The sequence below is a fragment of the Pleurodeles waltl genome, chromosome 8, assembly GCF_031143425.1.
Source record: "Pleurodeles waltl isolate 20211129_DDA chromosome 8, aPleWal1.hap1.20221129, whole genome shotgun sequence".
Taxonomy (NCBI): domain Eukaryota; kingdom Metazoa; phylum Chordata; class Amphibia; order Caudata; family Salamandridae; genus Pleurodeles; species Pleurodeles waltl.
Window position 1 is genome coordinate 258,500,142 of NC_090447.1, and position 13,217 is coordinate 258,513,358.

Below are 13,217 nucleotides of genomic sequence, written 5' to 3' on the forward strand. Positions count from 1 at the left end.
AGGGAGCTCTGACAATTCTTACACAGGCCTGCCACTGCAGCCTGAGTGAAATAACGTCCACGTTATTTCACAGCCATTTTACACTGCACTTAAGTAACTTATAAGTCACCTATATGTCTAACCTTTACCTGGTAAAGGTTAGGTGCAAAGTTACTTAGTGTGAGGGCACCCTGGCACTAGCCAAGGTGCCCCCACATTGTTCAGAGCCAATTCCCTGAACTTTGTGAGTGCGGGGACACCATTACACGCGTGCACTACATATAGGTCACTACCTATATGTAGCTTCACAATGGTAACTCCGAATATGGCCTTGTAACATGTCTATGATCATGGAATTGCCCCCTCTATGCCATCCTGGCATAGTTGGCACAATCCCATGATCCCAGTGGTCTGTAGCACAGACCCTGGTACTGCCAAACTGCCCTTCCTGGGGTTTCACTGCAGCTGCTGCTGCTGCCAACCCCTCAGACAGGCATCTGCCCTCCTGGGGTCCAGCCAGGCCTGGCCCAGGATGGCAGAACAAAGAACTTCCTCTGAGAGAGGGTGTGACACCCTCTCCCTTTGGAAAATGGTGTGAAGGCAGGGGAGGAGTAGCCTCCCCCAGCCTCTGGAAATGCTTTGTTGGGCACAGATGTGCCCAATTCTGCATAAGCCAGTCTACACTGGTTCAGGGGACCTCTTAGCCCTGCTGTGGCGCGAAACTGCACAAAGGAAAGGGGAGTGACCACTCCCCTGACCTGCACCTCCCCTGGGAGGTGTCCAGAGCTCCTCCAGTGTGCTCCAGACCTCTGCCATCTTGGAAACAGAGGTGCTGCTGGCACACTGGACTGCTCTGAGTGGCCAGTGCCACCAGGTGACGTCAGAGACTCCTTGTGATAGGCTCCTTCAGGTGTTACTAGCCTATCCTCTCTCCTAGGTAGCCAAACCCTCTTTTCTGGCTATTTAGGGTCTCTGTCTCTGGGGAAACTTCAGATAACGAATGCAAGAGCTCATCCGAGTTCCTCTGCATCTCTCTCTTCACCTTCTGCCAAGGAATCGACTGCTGACCGCGCTGGAAGCCTGCAAACCTGCAACATAGTAGCAAAGACGACTACTGCAACTCTGTAACGCTGATCCTGCCGCCTTCTCGACTGTTTTTCTGCTTGTGCATGCTGTGGGGGTAGTCTGCCTCCTCTCTGCACCAGAAGCTCCGAAGAAATCTCCCGTGGGTCGACGGAATCTTCCCCCTGCAACCGCAGACACCAAAAAGCTGCATTACCGGTCCCTTGGGTCTCCTCTGAGCACGACGAGCGAGGTCCCTCGAATCCAGCGACTCTGTCCAAGTGACCCCCACAGTCCAGTGACTCATCAGTCCAAGTTTGGTGGAGGTAAGTCCTTGCCTCACCTCGCTGGGCTGCATTGCTGGGAACCGCGACTTTTGCATCTACTCCGGCCTCCGTGCACTTCCGGCGGAAATCCTTTGTGCACAGTCCAGCCTGGGTCCACGGCACTCTAACCTGCATTGCACGACCTCCTAAGTTGTTCTCCGGCGACGTGGGACTTCTTTGTGCGACTTCGGGTGAGCACCATTTCATGCATCCTCGTAGTGCCTGTTTCTGGCACTTCTCCGGGTGCTACCTGCTTTAGAGAGGGCTCCTTGTCTTGCTCGACGTCCCCTCTCTCTGCTGGTCCAATTTGCGACCTCCTGGTCCCTCCTGGGCCTCAGCAGCGTCCAAAAACGCTAACCACACGATTTGCAGCTAGCAAGGCTTGTTGGCGTTCTTTCGGCGGGAAAACACTTCTGCACGACTCTCCACGGCATGGGGGATCTGTCCACCAAAGGGAAAGTCTCTAGCCCTTTTCGTTCCTGCAGAAACCTCAGCTTCTTCTGTCCAGTAGAAGCTTCTTTGCACCCGCAGCTGGCATTTCCTGGGCATTTGCCCATCTCCGACTTGCTTGTGACTTTTGGACTTGGTCCCCTTGTTCCACAGGTACTCTAGATTGGAAATCCACAGTTGTTGCATTGCTGGTTTGTGTCTTTCCTGCATTATTCCTCTAACACGACTTCTTTGTCCTTAGGGGAACTTTAGTGCACTTTGCACTCACTTTTCAGGGTCTTGGGGAGGGTTATTTTTCTAACTCTCACTATTTTCTAATAGTCCCAGCGACCCTCTACAAGGTCACATAGGTTTGGGGTCCATTCGTGGTTCGCATTCCACTTTTGGAGTATATGGTTTGTGTTGCCCCTATCCCTATGTTTCCCCATTGCATCCTATTGTAACTATACATTGTTTGCACTGTTTTCTAAGACTATACTGCATATTTTTGCTATTGTGTATATATATCTTGTGTATATTTCCTATCCTCTCACTGAGGGTACACTCTAAGATACTTTGGCATATTGTCATAAAAATAAAGTACCTTTATTTTTAGTATAACTGTGTATTGTGTTTTCTTATGATATTGTGCAAGTGACACTTGTGGTACTGTAGTAGCTTCACACGTCTCCTAGTTCAGCCTAAGCTGCTCTGCTAAGCTACCATTATCTATCAGCCTAAGCTGCTAGACACCCTATACACTAATAAGGGATAACTGGGCCTGGTGCAAGGTGCAAGTACCCCTTGGTACTCACTACAAGCCAGTCCAGCCTCCTACATTCGCTATCTGCGATTCGCTAAACTGTGTCACAGTTTGCATCTCGCAAAAAGCGTTCAGTATTCCATGTCGCTATTTGCGATACGCTGAACCGACACGCGAAACCATGTCATCTTCACAAAAAATTGAAATTTTTTCGATTCCGTATTTTCACATTGCGAAAACCTTTGATACATCGCAGGGACCGTTTTTACATTCGCAAACGGACGATTTTTGCAATTCGCATTGTTTGCGAATGCAAAAAAGCTTGATACATTTGGCCCTGAGTCTTTAGTTGGCAGAGGTATGCACCCTGTCTAAATAGTTACCACAATCCTAGTCAGGGTAAATCAGATACACACTCTTAATTAACTTGTGCTCACCCTCTGGTAGCTTGGCACAAAGCAGTCAGGCTTAACTTAGGAGGCAACATGTAAAGTATTAGTGCAACACTTAAATTACAGTAAAACTGTGAAAACACCACCAAAAGAGTCCATACCAGTCTAGAGAAATAAAGGGTATTTATCTGATTCAGATAAGACCAAAAGGACAGAATTACAATTAGTACTTGTTGAGATATAGGCGGTTTAAACATGTAGGCAAATCACTGCAATTTTTTAAGTGCCTGTGCACTTCTACCTAGGAATTCACAGCCCTGCCAGGGACTTGAAAAAGTTCTAAGCAATTGATTTGCACAATGTGGGATGTGCTTGTGCACTTCTAATTAGGGGTTTACAATCCCATCAGGACTGAGCAAAATTCTTAGAAGAAGGTCGCACTGGGCGAATATACTGCTGGGCTCTCAGGTCTGAGATCTACAGGTAAACGAAACCGCTCGTGCAGCCGAGAATAGTGGCTTCTGAGACCTCACGAGTCTCTTGTACACAGTACCTGATGTGGGAGGCAGCAGAGTTGTGTCTTCTTCCATCAAGTCAAATGTAGAAGGGGCAACGTGCCGAGTCGCAGTGGTCTGCATTTGAGCAGCACTGCAGAGGTCTCCCTTAAGATTGTAGGCAGGGCTCGACGTTGTCCTCACAACACTTCGGCACAGGTGGACTGACGATCAGGACTCTGTTGCATTCGCTTCTGAAGTGCGGGTCCTTTGTTGAATTAGCACACCAAGCACTAAGCCCAGCTGGGTTTTTTTATCACACAGATCTCCTGGTTGGTGCAGAGTGGAGCATAGGCTAACACCACACAGGGCTGTTCTCTTGAGCAGTTGAGGCTCTGGTTCCTACAGGGTGGCTTCTGAAATAGCGTGATAACCGTAAACAAAGCCTTTGATGGCCCTGTCCTGAGACTTCTTGAATTGGGGGCAAGCCAACAAGCCCTTGGAGAACTTAGATTCAAGGATATAGAGAACAGGTCCAGTCCTTCTCACTCCAGGCAAGAAGCAGCAGGCAGCAGACCAGCACATCAAAGCAAGCAGCAAAGTGGCTGTCCGTCCTATAGCACGTAGCACACCGCACACAGCAAGCGGTAGGCCAACACAGCAAAGCAGTTTGCAGAGGGGAAGTCCCTCCTGGCAGCACAGCAGTCCTTCTTCCTGGCAGAATGACCTTGGTTCCAGTATAGTTCTGATTTGGTGGTTTTTGGGGTTCAGTACTCATACCCAAATATGCCTTTGAAGTGAGGGAGACTTCAAAGAGGCCTTTTAAGATCACAAGGTCCCTGCTCTTCCTTCCCTGGCTTCAGAAACTCTACAGAGGGTTATGCAGCTCTTTGTTTGGGGAGAGGAACAGCCCTATTTAGGTGTGTCAGCTGTGTCAGGTCTTCCCTCCCCTTCTAGCCCAGAAAAACCCATCAGCCTGGTGATGGGCCATCAGGATGTAAATGTCACACCCCAGCTCCCTTTGCGTTTGACTGTCTAGTGGGAATGCACAAAGCCCAGCTGTCATCTACTCCAGACGTGTGGTAACGCGCAACGGTCCAGGAAGAATTTTCTCCCGAATTCCAGTTCAACAACTACTAACGTGCAGCGAAGACAGCATTGACAATCTCACCTCTTGAGGTCGACTAGTTCTTTGGCCTTGGTGAAGAGTGCAGTAGTAAAAATCATTCAACCGCAAATCAATTACATTATTCTCTAAAACAATGTTAAACACCATAAACAATTAAAAACTAAACCAAACTCAAAGTCACATAAAGTTCCAAAGCATTATTACAATCCCAAAGTCAATGTCACATATATAGTGCACAAAACTAAATTATAAACATACATGAAAACCATAGGCTGACCGAAACTCTGAAAAGATTTAACGTACTAAACATCACTACTGGTACACACTCCAAAAGAATGATCATCATCATCATTAGCTTTATTTCGGTAAATATAAATACCATAAAAGCACATCACATAAAAAAGGAACGGCAAGTTACATGATAAACAATTTAAGTCATAAAAGATTAAAAAGGAGAGAAAAAAGAAGAGAGAAATATTTACACATAAGCAGTTCCCTACTGGAAAATCGCACCTTATAGTTATACGTAAAAACACATTGTGGGTAAAAGAATAAAATACAAGCCTGGCAAACCATATCAGATAAAAAGGACGTTTCTATTTAAAAAGTATCTAAGAACAAAACGAGATAAAAACAGCAGGTGGGGAATACGTCTGAACCAATAAAAGTAATATGTGCATACAATGATAAGTCCATCAATTGTTGCTTGCCACATTCATTGTTAAATTTCCCTCTGCTTTTTTAAGCGTGTTCAGTCTGATACGCCAGATTGAATCTAGATATTTTGACAAACAACAAACCACTAAAACCGATGAATCAGATTAAAAAATTCTCAAAGCTAGCGAGCAGTTTTTAAAACCCTTACTTCTGCACAGAGGAATAATCCAACGGGCTCTTTGTTTGGAGTATGCGGGGCATTGGAAGAGAATATGAGTTACTGATTCTTCTCTGGCACAGCCCATCGGACACATCTTAGAAGAACAACTAAAATTAGACCATTTATATGTGAGGGAACGCAAAGGAAGGGAGCCCACCCTGAATCTGATGTATAATGAACGAGCAAACGGAGAAGATACTATATCCATATATTGGGCAAATTCATAATGGCATTTAAAATATAGAAAGTTTCCCGTCATGGATGATGGCGAGACAACGGACAATTGGGAAAGTTGAGCGTGGAGCCAGAAAGCATCCTTTAGTGTCTGGGTTGCGTTCTTAGGGATAGATAATGGTTCCTTCCAATAGGACCCCAAACCAAGAAGCGAGAGGGTCCTTTCTACATATGCACACCACTTGATTTTGGAGCTAGTGTTGTTGGCCATCAAGTTAACTAGCGCACATCTATAATGGACGAGAGAATCTGTTGACCATAAGCGAATCCAGTACAACAGGGGCTTGAGTGCAACAATCTGGCTGATAGAAGGGAGATTTAGGTCCATGCGTATTGGGAGCAGTGGAGTGCTGGGAGGAACTCTTAGCAGTGACCTTAAAAAAGAGTTCTCCACTTTTATCAAATCATCTAGGCAACAGTGGCCCCACAGTTCAGCTCCATAAATTGCTCCCCCTCTTGCTTGTAGTTTATAAATTTCTACTGCGGGCATCATGGCAAAGCTAGGAGATCTAGCTGCAAATCTTGCAATGCCACTCGCTCGCTGTTGCAATCGTAAAGTTGCCTTCTGGATGTGGCGCTGCCACTTGTGCGAGTCTTCTAATTTCAGGCCTAAATAATCAAAGTCGCTGACTCTTTCCAGCGCGGCACCCTCTAAATAAATAGGTCGTCTCATTCTGCCTTTCCTATCGCCAAACACCATGCACTTGGTTTTTAATCGGTTAATTTCAAGCCCATAATCATTGCAATAGTCAATGAATCTTGAAAGCAGGGTTGAAAGGCCTGTGGCTGTTTGAGATACCAGCAGGGTGTCATTGGCAAAAAGAAGGCAGGGGATCTTCTGCCCTCCTATTTTAGGCGAGTCGTTAGAGCACTCCATAAGATAAGGGATGCATGCGTTTATGAAGAGAAGGAATAAGGTAGGGGCAAGAACACAACCTTGTCTTACACCTCGGGCAGTAAGGAATTTTTCTGTTAATTCACCTTGTGGGCCCCATCTAATTCTACCATAGTTGCCAGTGTAAAGATCCCTGATAATATTTCAAATAGAGCACGGGACTCCTATTTTAGACAGAAATTCTCACAGTTTGTGGCGGGGTACTAGATCAAAGGCCGATTTTAGGTCTACAAATGCTACATATAGGTGGCCTAAGTCAACATCGACAACTTTCCATTTAATAGAAGTAAAACGAAATATCTGATCTAATGTGCTAATTTTTTCTCTGAAGCCCGCTTGAAGATGATTTAAGATTTGATTTTCAACTAGCCACTTGTTCAGCCTGCTCAACAACTGATAACAGAATTTTTTTTGAAGGTTGTCGAGGAGGCTGATAGGTCTATAATTACCCGGGTTGTTCCTCTCTCCTTTCTTATGGATGGGCACTATGATCACCTCTTTCCATGAGTCAGGATAAATTCTGCTAATCAAGATGGCATTAGAAAATCTGTTAATATATGGGCCCCAGGTATTCTGGTCCACTTTAAACATATCAGAGGGGATCCCGTCCGTCCATCCCAGGGGCTTTTGCTGCTTGCTGCTTTCTGGGCTGCAATGGCGACACAGTTTCGTTCAGTGTAAAAGGGGGCAAGAAAGACATGGGCTCGTCAAAAGTTGTTAGCTCCTCCGAAATTATGTCAGGAATATGACTTGCCAGCAATGGTCCATAAAATTCCTTAAAGTAGGAGAGCCAGATGTCAGGAGGGATATAAGACTCCAGGTGAGATGCGCGGTTCTGATCACCACAGGAAACTAGAAGCCAGAACCGTTTGGAATCATGGACGGTAGCTGCCTCAAGTAGATTGCTCCATAGCCCCTCTTCGTACTCGAGTTTACTTTTATTGCAAGTAGAAGCATAATGGCGTCTAGCATTGATGATGCCTGATCTGTCCTTGGTCCTTAGCGCGATGGCCAAAGTATTTTTGGCCTCCCTACACCTCTTGTTAAACCATTTAGTATGTGGTCGAATACAGGAGATAGTCAGTGGCCTAGGACGTTTAGTAAACAGCTCTTTCAAAGTGGCAAAAAGGTCCAGATGGAGAGGCAATATTTCTAATGGAGCCAAAATAAGGTTGGTATTAAATAACTGATGAGAAGAGGTTAGGGCACGCAAATTTCCTTGAAGCTTGTTTGATTGCACAAAGGAGTCCCACCTGACTGTACGCCTATTACTAGACAGCTCCATAGCAGTAGAGGAGACAGGGGGAAATGCGACCCCTACTAGGAGAGGTCTCTTGTATGTGATCTGGAGGGGAGCATGATCACTAGTATGGGGAAAGCCCACCTCTAGGTCTAGAATATGGTGCCATAGTCTTAAGTCAAAGAGGATATAATCCAATTTGTTGCTATATGAGCCCCTGAAGAAGGTTGGTCTGGCCGGAATGTCCGCTGGAAAGCGGCCATTACCCAAACGAAGGCCATGGGATATCATGAGATCCACTATCTGTGAGGCCCTAACGCATGGTTTATATGAATTTTGCTGGGTAGAATGAGAAGTCACAGGAGGAGGGATATTCCATACACTATCTTCAGACTGCATGACCTCTATGTGATCTGCATTAAGTTCAAGTAGAACGTTAAAGTCACCAGCTATTATGATATGATATTTGAGGCAAAGGTCTGAGATTAAGATATTCAATAGCTCGATAGTGGGAGATCGGTGATTTGAGGGTCCCGGTCTGCTATAAATATTTAGACAAAGGACAGGAGAGCCTGAGGCTGGGTAGATGGCAACGGCCAAAATATCATGGGAATCCACATATATCTCCTTTGTACCACTCCCCTCTGTAGATTTTACCCATGTGATTAAACCCCCTGCCGCCCTGCCAGCTAAAGATGGCTTAGCAGGCTTGAAAAAAGAGCTATACCCTTGTTTGTATGTACAATGCGTTGCCCATGTTTCCTGGAACATGCAGACGTTAAAATTTCCGACGAATGCCCCCCACTCAGTGTCAACAAGTTTGCTGTTAATGCCAGCCACATTCCAGGACAAAAGTTTTGCTGTGTGCTGGGCACAAGAGATGTTTGAGTTCGTGGTAGTATCAACTTGGACGTAACTGGCAACGGGGTTCGCCTTAAATGAACTTGTGGTATTATTAATAGTTCCAGGTTGAGGGTCCGATAAAAGAAGAGAGCCTGGGCAAGGTGAGTTAGATGGAAAGTTCATGGCTGCTGTAGCTGTGCAAAGGTTGGTGAGACATAGTCAGTCAATATCTGAGGTAGCCCCAGGATCATGGGTTAGTTGGGCCCTTGAAACAGGGCCAAAACAGGACTTAGGGGCCAGATCAGGGAGTGAATCTCTCTGGACCTGATGGCCTGTTGGTCTTGTAGCTTGAGTAGTTGTAGAATAGTTCGGGACCAAATTGGCTGATCTAGTGATCAAAAGAATGATGTATATAAGCAAAACACAATATGCACATTATTATCAGACTTCAAAGCAGATGATGGTAACTTTAGAGAATCATCAAAATACAGTTAAACATTCAATTTCAGATTTCAGATTTCAGTACCGGGCCATTCCTATTACTAACATGAACATGGACTTGCATGTGTGGGAACGGGCTAACACGTGCGGACAAAAACAAAAATGAAAGAATGACAAAAGTAATTTGAAAAACATCTAACTAGGACAACTGACTATAAAAAAATACACTGGTGAAAGTAACTAACCAAAGGAAACAAGAAACCACATTTAGTTATACCGCTCCTCATGGGACAGCAGACAGGAGTAGTTCATCAGGCAGGATGGTCATCTTCTTCCGGCATCAGTTGACAGCTGCATCAGAACAGTGCAGAACATGGGCTGCACATAGGACAGAATCAGCAGTTCAGAATTAGTTGTGCTTATTAGTACTGAACCACATAATAGACTAGGGCAATCAGGCTAAGATGAGAAACTCATCTGGGGACTTAGAGAACAGGAGTGTGACAACAGATTTAAACAGGAATAGACAACTCCAACAGAGTTCTAAACAGCACTGAGGAAGGGAAGAACTAACTCCAAAGGAGATCTCAAGGTGAACTGCTAAAAAGAAATCTCTACAGGGAGCTGAACTCGGTTTCAAAGTTCTTCATTAATTAAAATATGCACAATCCATTTGATTGGTCTTTCAGGTAGGCACACTCTGGGCATCCGTTTCAGCATCCAATGGCTAGCTATGGTGGTGCCACCACATTTGCAACTTTTCTGAATCTTCTCAGCCAAAGTTCATTGTTTTACCCCATGACGCCACATATTTCTAATGAAATATTACATTATCTAGTTATTTGTTACTTGAGATTCCTTCTCACAACACACAGTAATTGAAACTAATACATTTCACATGAGAACTACATATTTCCTGTCCGGCTCAACAGCTAGAACAAATAGTGTTACATTGCTGTTTCTCGAACATGTTTCTTGCCCTCAATACAATAGGACATTCAACATTACATTAGCAGCCTCAGAAAAATAATTCAGGTCAGAGAGGACTGAATAAACACGTGATTTTCCATTGCTACTGCAAAATGAATCTCTTCAGGCCTAGTCAAGCTAAGAAGCCTAAATACATATTAATACATTCATAAGCTTATTGCGCACCTTACAATTCATGTATGCAAAACAAATTATTTAATTGCAAACATTAGTTATAACATGTTAGAGCTAATTTAAATGTGCATTTATTTTTCTGCACACATGTAACTTGCATTAACAAAACTCATTAATTCTAAATAAATGCTTTAATTCATAATCATTTTAATACTTCAATTATTAATCTGCATTTAATAAAACATTTTAAGTTTAACTTGTTTTAATACTTTCATTTAAAATGAATGCAAAACTCTCATGTTAAACGCGGTGCACAATACGAATGGATGCCACATGGTTCACCATATTTCAAATGCGCACATTTTACAACTCGTTATTTTCTCTGTTAGGCTTTCAAATGCAGGTTAATTCATCACAATATGCTAACTTCTATGCCACTAATATATTAATAAAATTGGTCTCTCTCAGTCCCTCCTCTAGAAGCAATCTATGCCGTCACAAAATAATTATTCTCTTATCTTTATCTTATTCAAGATCACACCCACTAATGGAATAATAGCTCCAAAAATATCTCCTGTAATTTCTGAACCACTTGCTCCTCTTTTAAATCTTATTTTAGGTCTCTCAATCCCTTCTGGATTGTCAATTTTGTCCACTTGCTACATTTTCAGAAAAGCCACTCCGAAATAGCATGTACCATAGCAGCCATTCATCAATTTGTAATAATCGTTCTTAGCAAAGATGTAATAAACACCAGATACAGCTGGGTCTTCTCCATTTAGCATAAAATCCCACAGACTCTTGAACAGCAACACGTCTGCATTCCTACAAACTTATTGTTGGCTTTTAATTGCGGCCTGTATATACACACGACTTTCCTACATGTTGCCAATCTAAAGCTAAGCATACATGCGTATCAGGTGTGTTGTGAACTGTTTTCTTCTTGTTAACTATGCCCTTATCCATCCTTTCTTTAATTGCTTTTCTTCTATCATCTACTTGATTAATAAACTCATTTTCTACCTGTGTAAGAAGACATGTTAAGTTTTTCCGATGTGCATATGTTGTTCCATAAGTCAGTGCATGCACAAATAATCCTCTTAAGATATCTATGTTCTTAGCCTTTGCAATGCTGCTCAAATGTTGTTTAATGGGAACAAAAGAGAAAACTATATTATAATTAGAATAGAAATACGGAATGTACTCTTGATTGTGCAAATGTGTTAACAACAGACAACAACTAATCCCATATGTTAGTGGTAAGCTATGGCAAGGGATTCCTTCTTGTATTGACAAAGGAATTTGTCTAAACACATAATCACATATATTCATCTTGTCCACATACTCATAAAGCAAACTATAATAAACATTGGAAGATAAATCTCCCTCTGTGTCCTCTAAATGAAGCAATCCCTCATATTTATTGAACTTATCCTGCTTAGATGTTGTCATTCTCTGTACGGGAGGTGCTGTTCTTTGCACCTCTCCTTTCATTGGAATACTCATTCCTGCATCCAATAAAATGCACACAATCGTACATAATATTATTAAACTAATGCATACATATTTACACCTACTATGTTTGCCCTGTCCCAGATTCATGGCTTCTGTAAAATCAGAGGAGAAAGAAAAAGGAAAATATAAAGGGCAAAAACGAGCAAAATCTAAAAACAAGTGTCTTTCAGAGTCTTTGCACTATTTACAGCAGTTCTCAATCCTCAAGAAAATTCTGCAAGATTCAACTAAAAGCTCCCCAAAACAGTTCAAATGTTCACTTTGAATAGAACACAGTTTGATGATCACTTATTATTACTTCCAAAGTGTAATGTCTTTGTTGATCAATTAGCAAGGTTATCTCAAAGCTCAGATCAAATGCAATTTGAAGTTCCAGAATGTTCAACTGAATTCTCACGGTCAAAACAAAAGGCCATAAACTCGCTTTCCCATTCATTTGTGATAAGATAGATCCATTCAGGTGGAGAGTACCTGCAACTTGGCACTCTCGTCCTTTTCTTTCTCCTAACAGCACCATCTTCATCTTCACTCTGATTTGACTATTCAACTGCTTCTGTTATTGATGGGAGTTTATCAGCAACCAGGTCATGTGCAGCTGCAGGCCATTTGTCTCCTTTCACAGTTCTCTTTCTTGGTGTAACTGCATTTACCACGTTTGCTGCAGTGGCAGGAATCAGTTGATTATGACCTTGACTTTGTTCTGCACTTGCATCTGCTTGCAGGCTGCTTGCACTTTCACTACTTTGCGCAATTTCTGCTTCAGCCACTGGTTCCGTCCTCACAGCTTGGTCTTGTCGAACCCAATCTTCATCAGCATTCTCTCTTGCAGGACCAGATTGTGTGTTTTCAAGAGGACACAGAACTTTGTGTGTGTGGCTTGCATGGATCCAGTTCGGAAGACCAGCACACTTCACAGCTGTTGTCATCACCAAGATAACTTGAAACAGTCCTTACCACCTTGGCTCCAAGTAAGTCTTCCTCACGTGCTTCTTTACTACAACTTAATTGCCAGCTTTCAAGCTGTAACACTATTCCGGGCCATTTGAACTGTTGCTGCTTCAACCTGATTAAACAAGGAGCGAACCACATCAGCTAGACCTTTGCAATAATCCAGCACTAAGTCATCTGTTACGTTCACAAGTGCATTTGCAGGGACTGCTGGTAGTCTCATTGCAAGACCCATCAGAATCTCGTGAGGTGACAGTCCTGTCTTTCTGTCAGGGGCGCTCCATCCTCATCAAGACAAGTGGTAATGCATCAGGCCATTTCAACGCTGTAGAGGCACAAACCTTTTCCGATCAAGCTTTATGTGTTCCATTCATTTGCTCCACCAATCCAGATGCCTCTGGTCTGTAACTGCAGTGCAATATTTGCTCAATGTTCAGTGCTGCACGCAACAACTTTATGGCCTCATTGTTAAAATTAATTCCTCTACCTGATTCCAAAGAAGTCAGGAATCCATGCCGTGGTATAAGTTCCCTGAGCAGCAGCTTA

General features: G+C 43.4%; 1 protein-coding gene across 2 annotated transcripts in view; it reads left to right on the forward strand.

Annotated features, from left to right (window-relative positions):
• The window catches only part of SAMSN1 (SAM domain, SH3 domain and nuclear localization signals 1), a 571,601-nt gene that overhangs the window by 24,646 nt on the left and 533,738 nt on the right, over positions 1–13,217 (forward strand). The window contains exon 2 of one of the 2 annotated variants that reach the window (XM_069204115.1): positions 12,553–12,691. The exons of the other annotated variant lie outside the window; for it this stretch is intronic. Within the exon in view, the coding sequence (XP_069060216.1) occupies positions 12,605–12,691 (87 nt within the window). The 5' untranslated portion in view covers positions 12,553–12,604. The remainder of the gene's footprint in view (positions 1–12,552; positions 12,692–13,217) is intronic. 2 annotated transcript variants of the gene reach the window in all.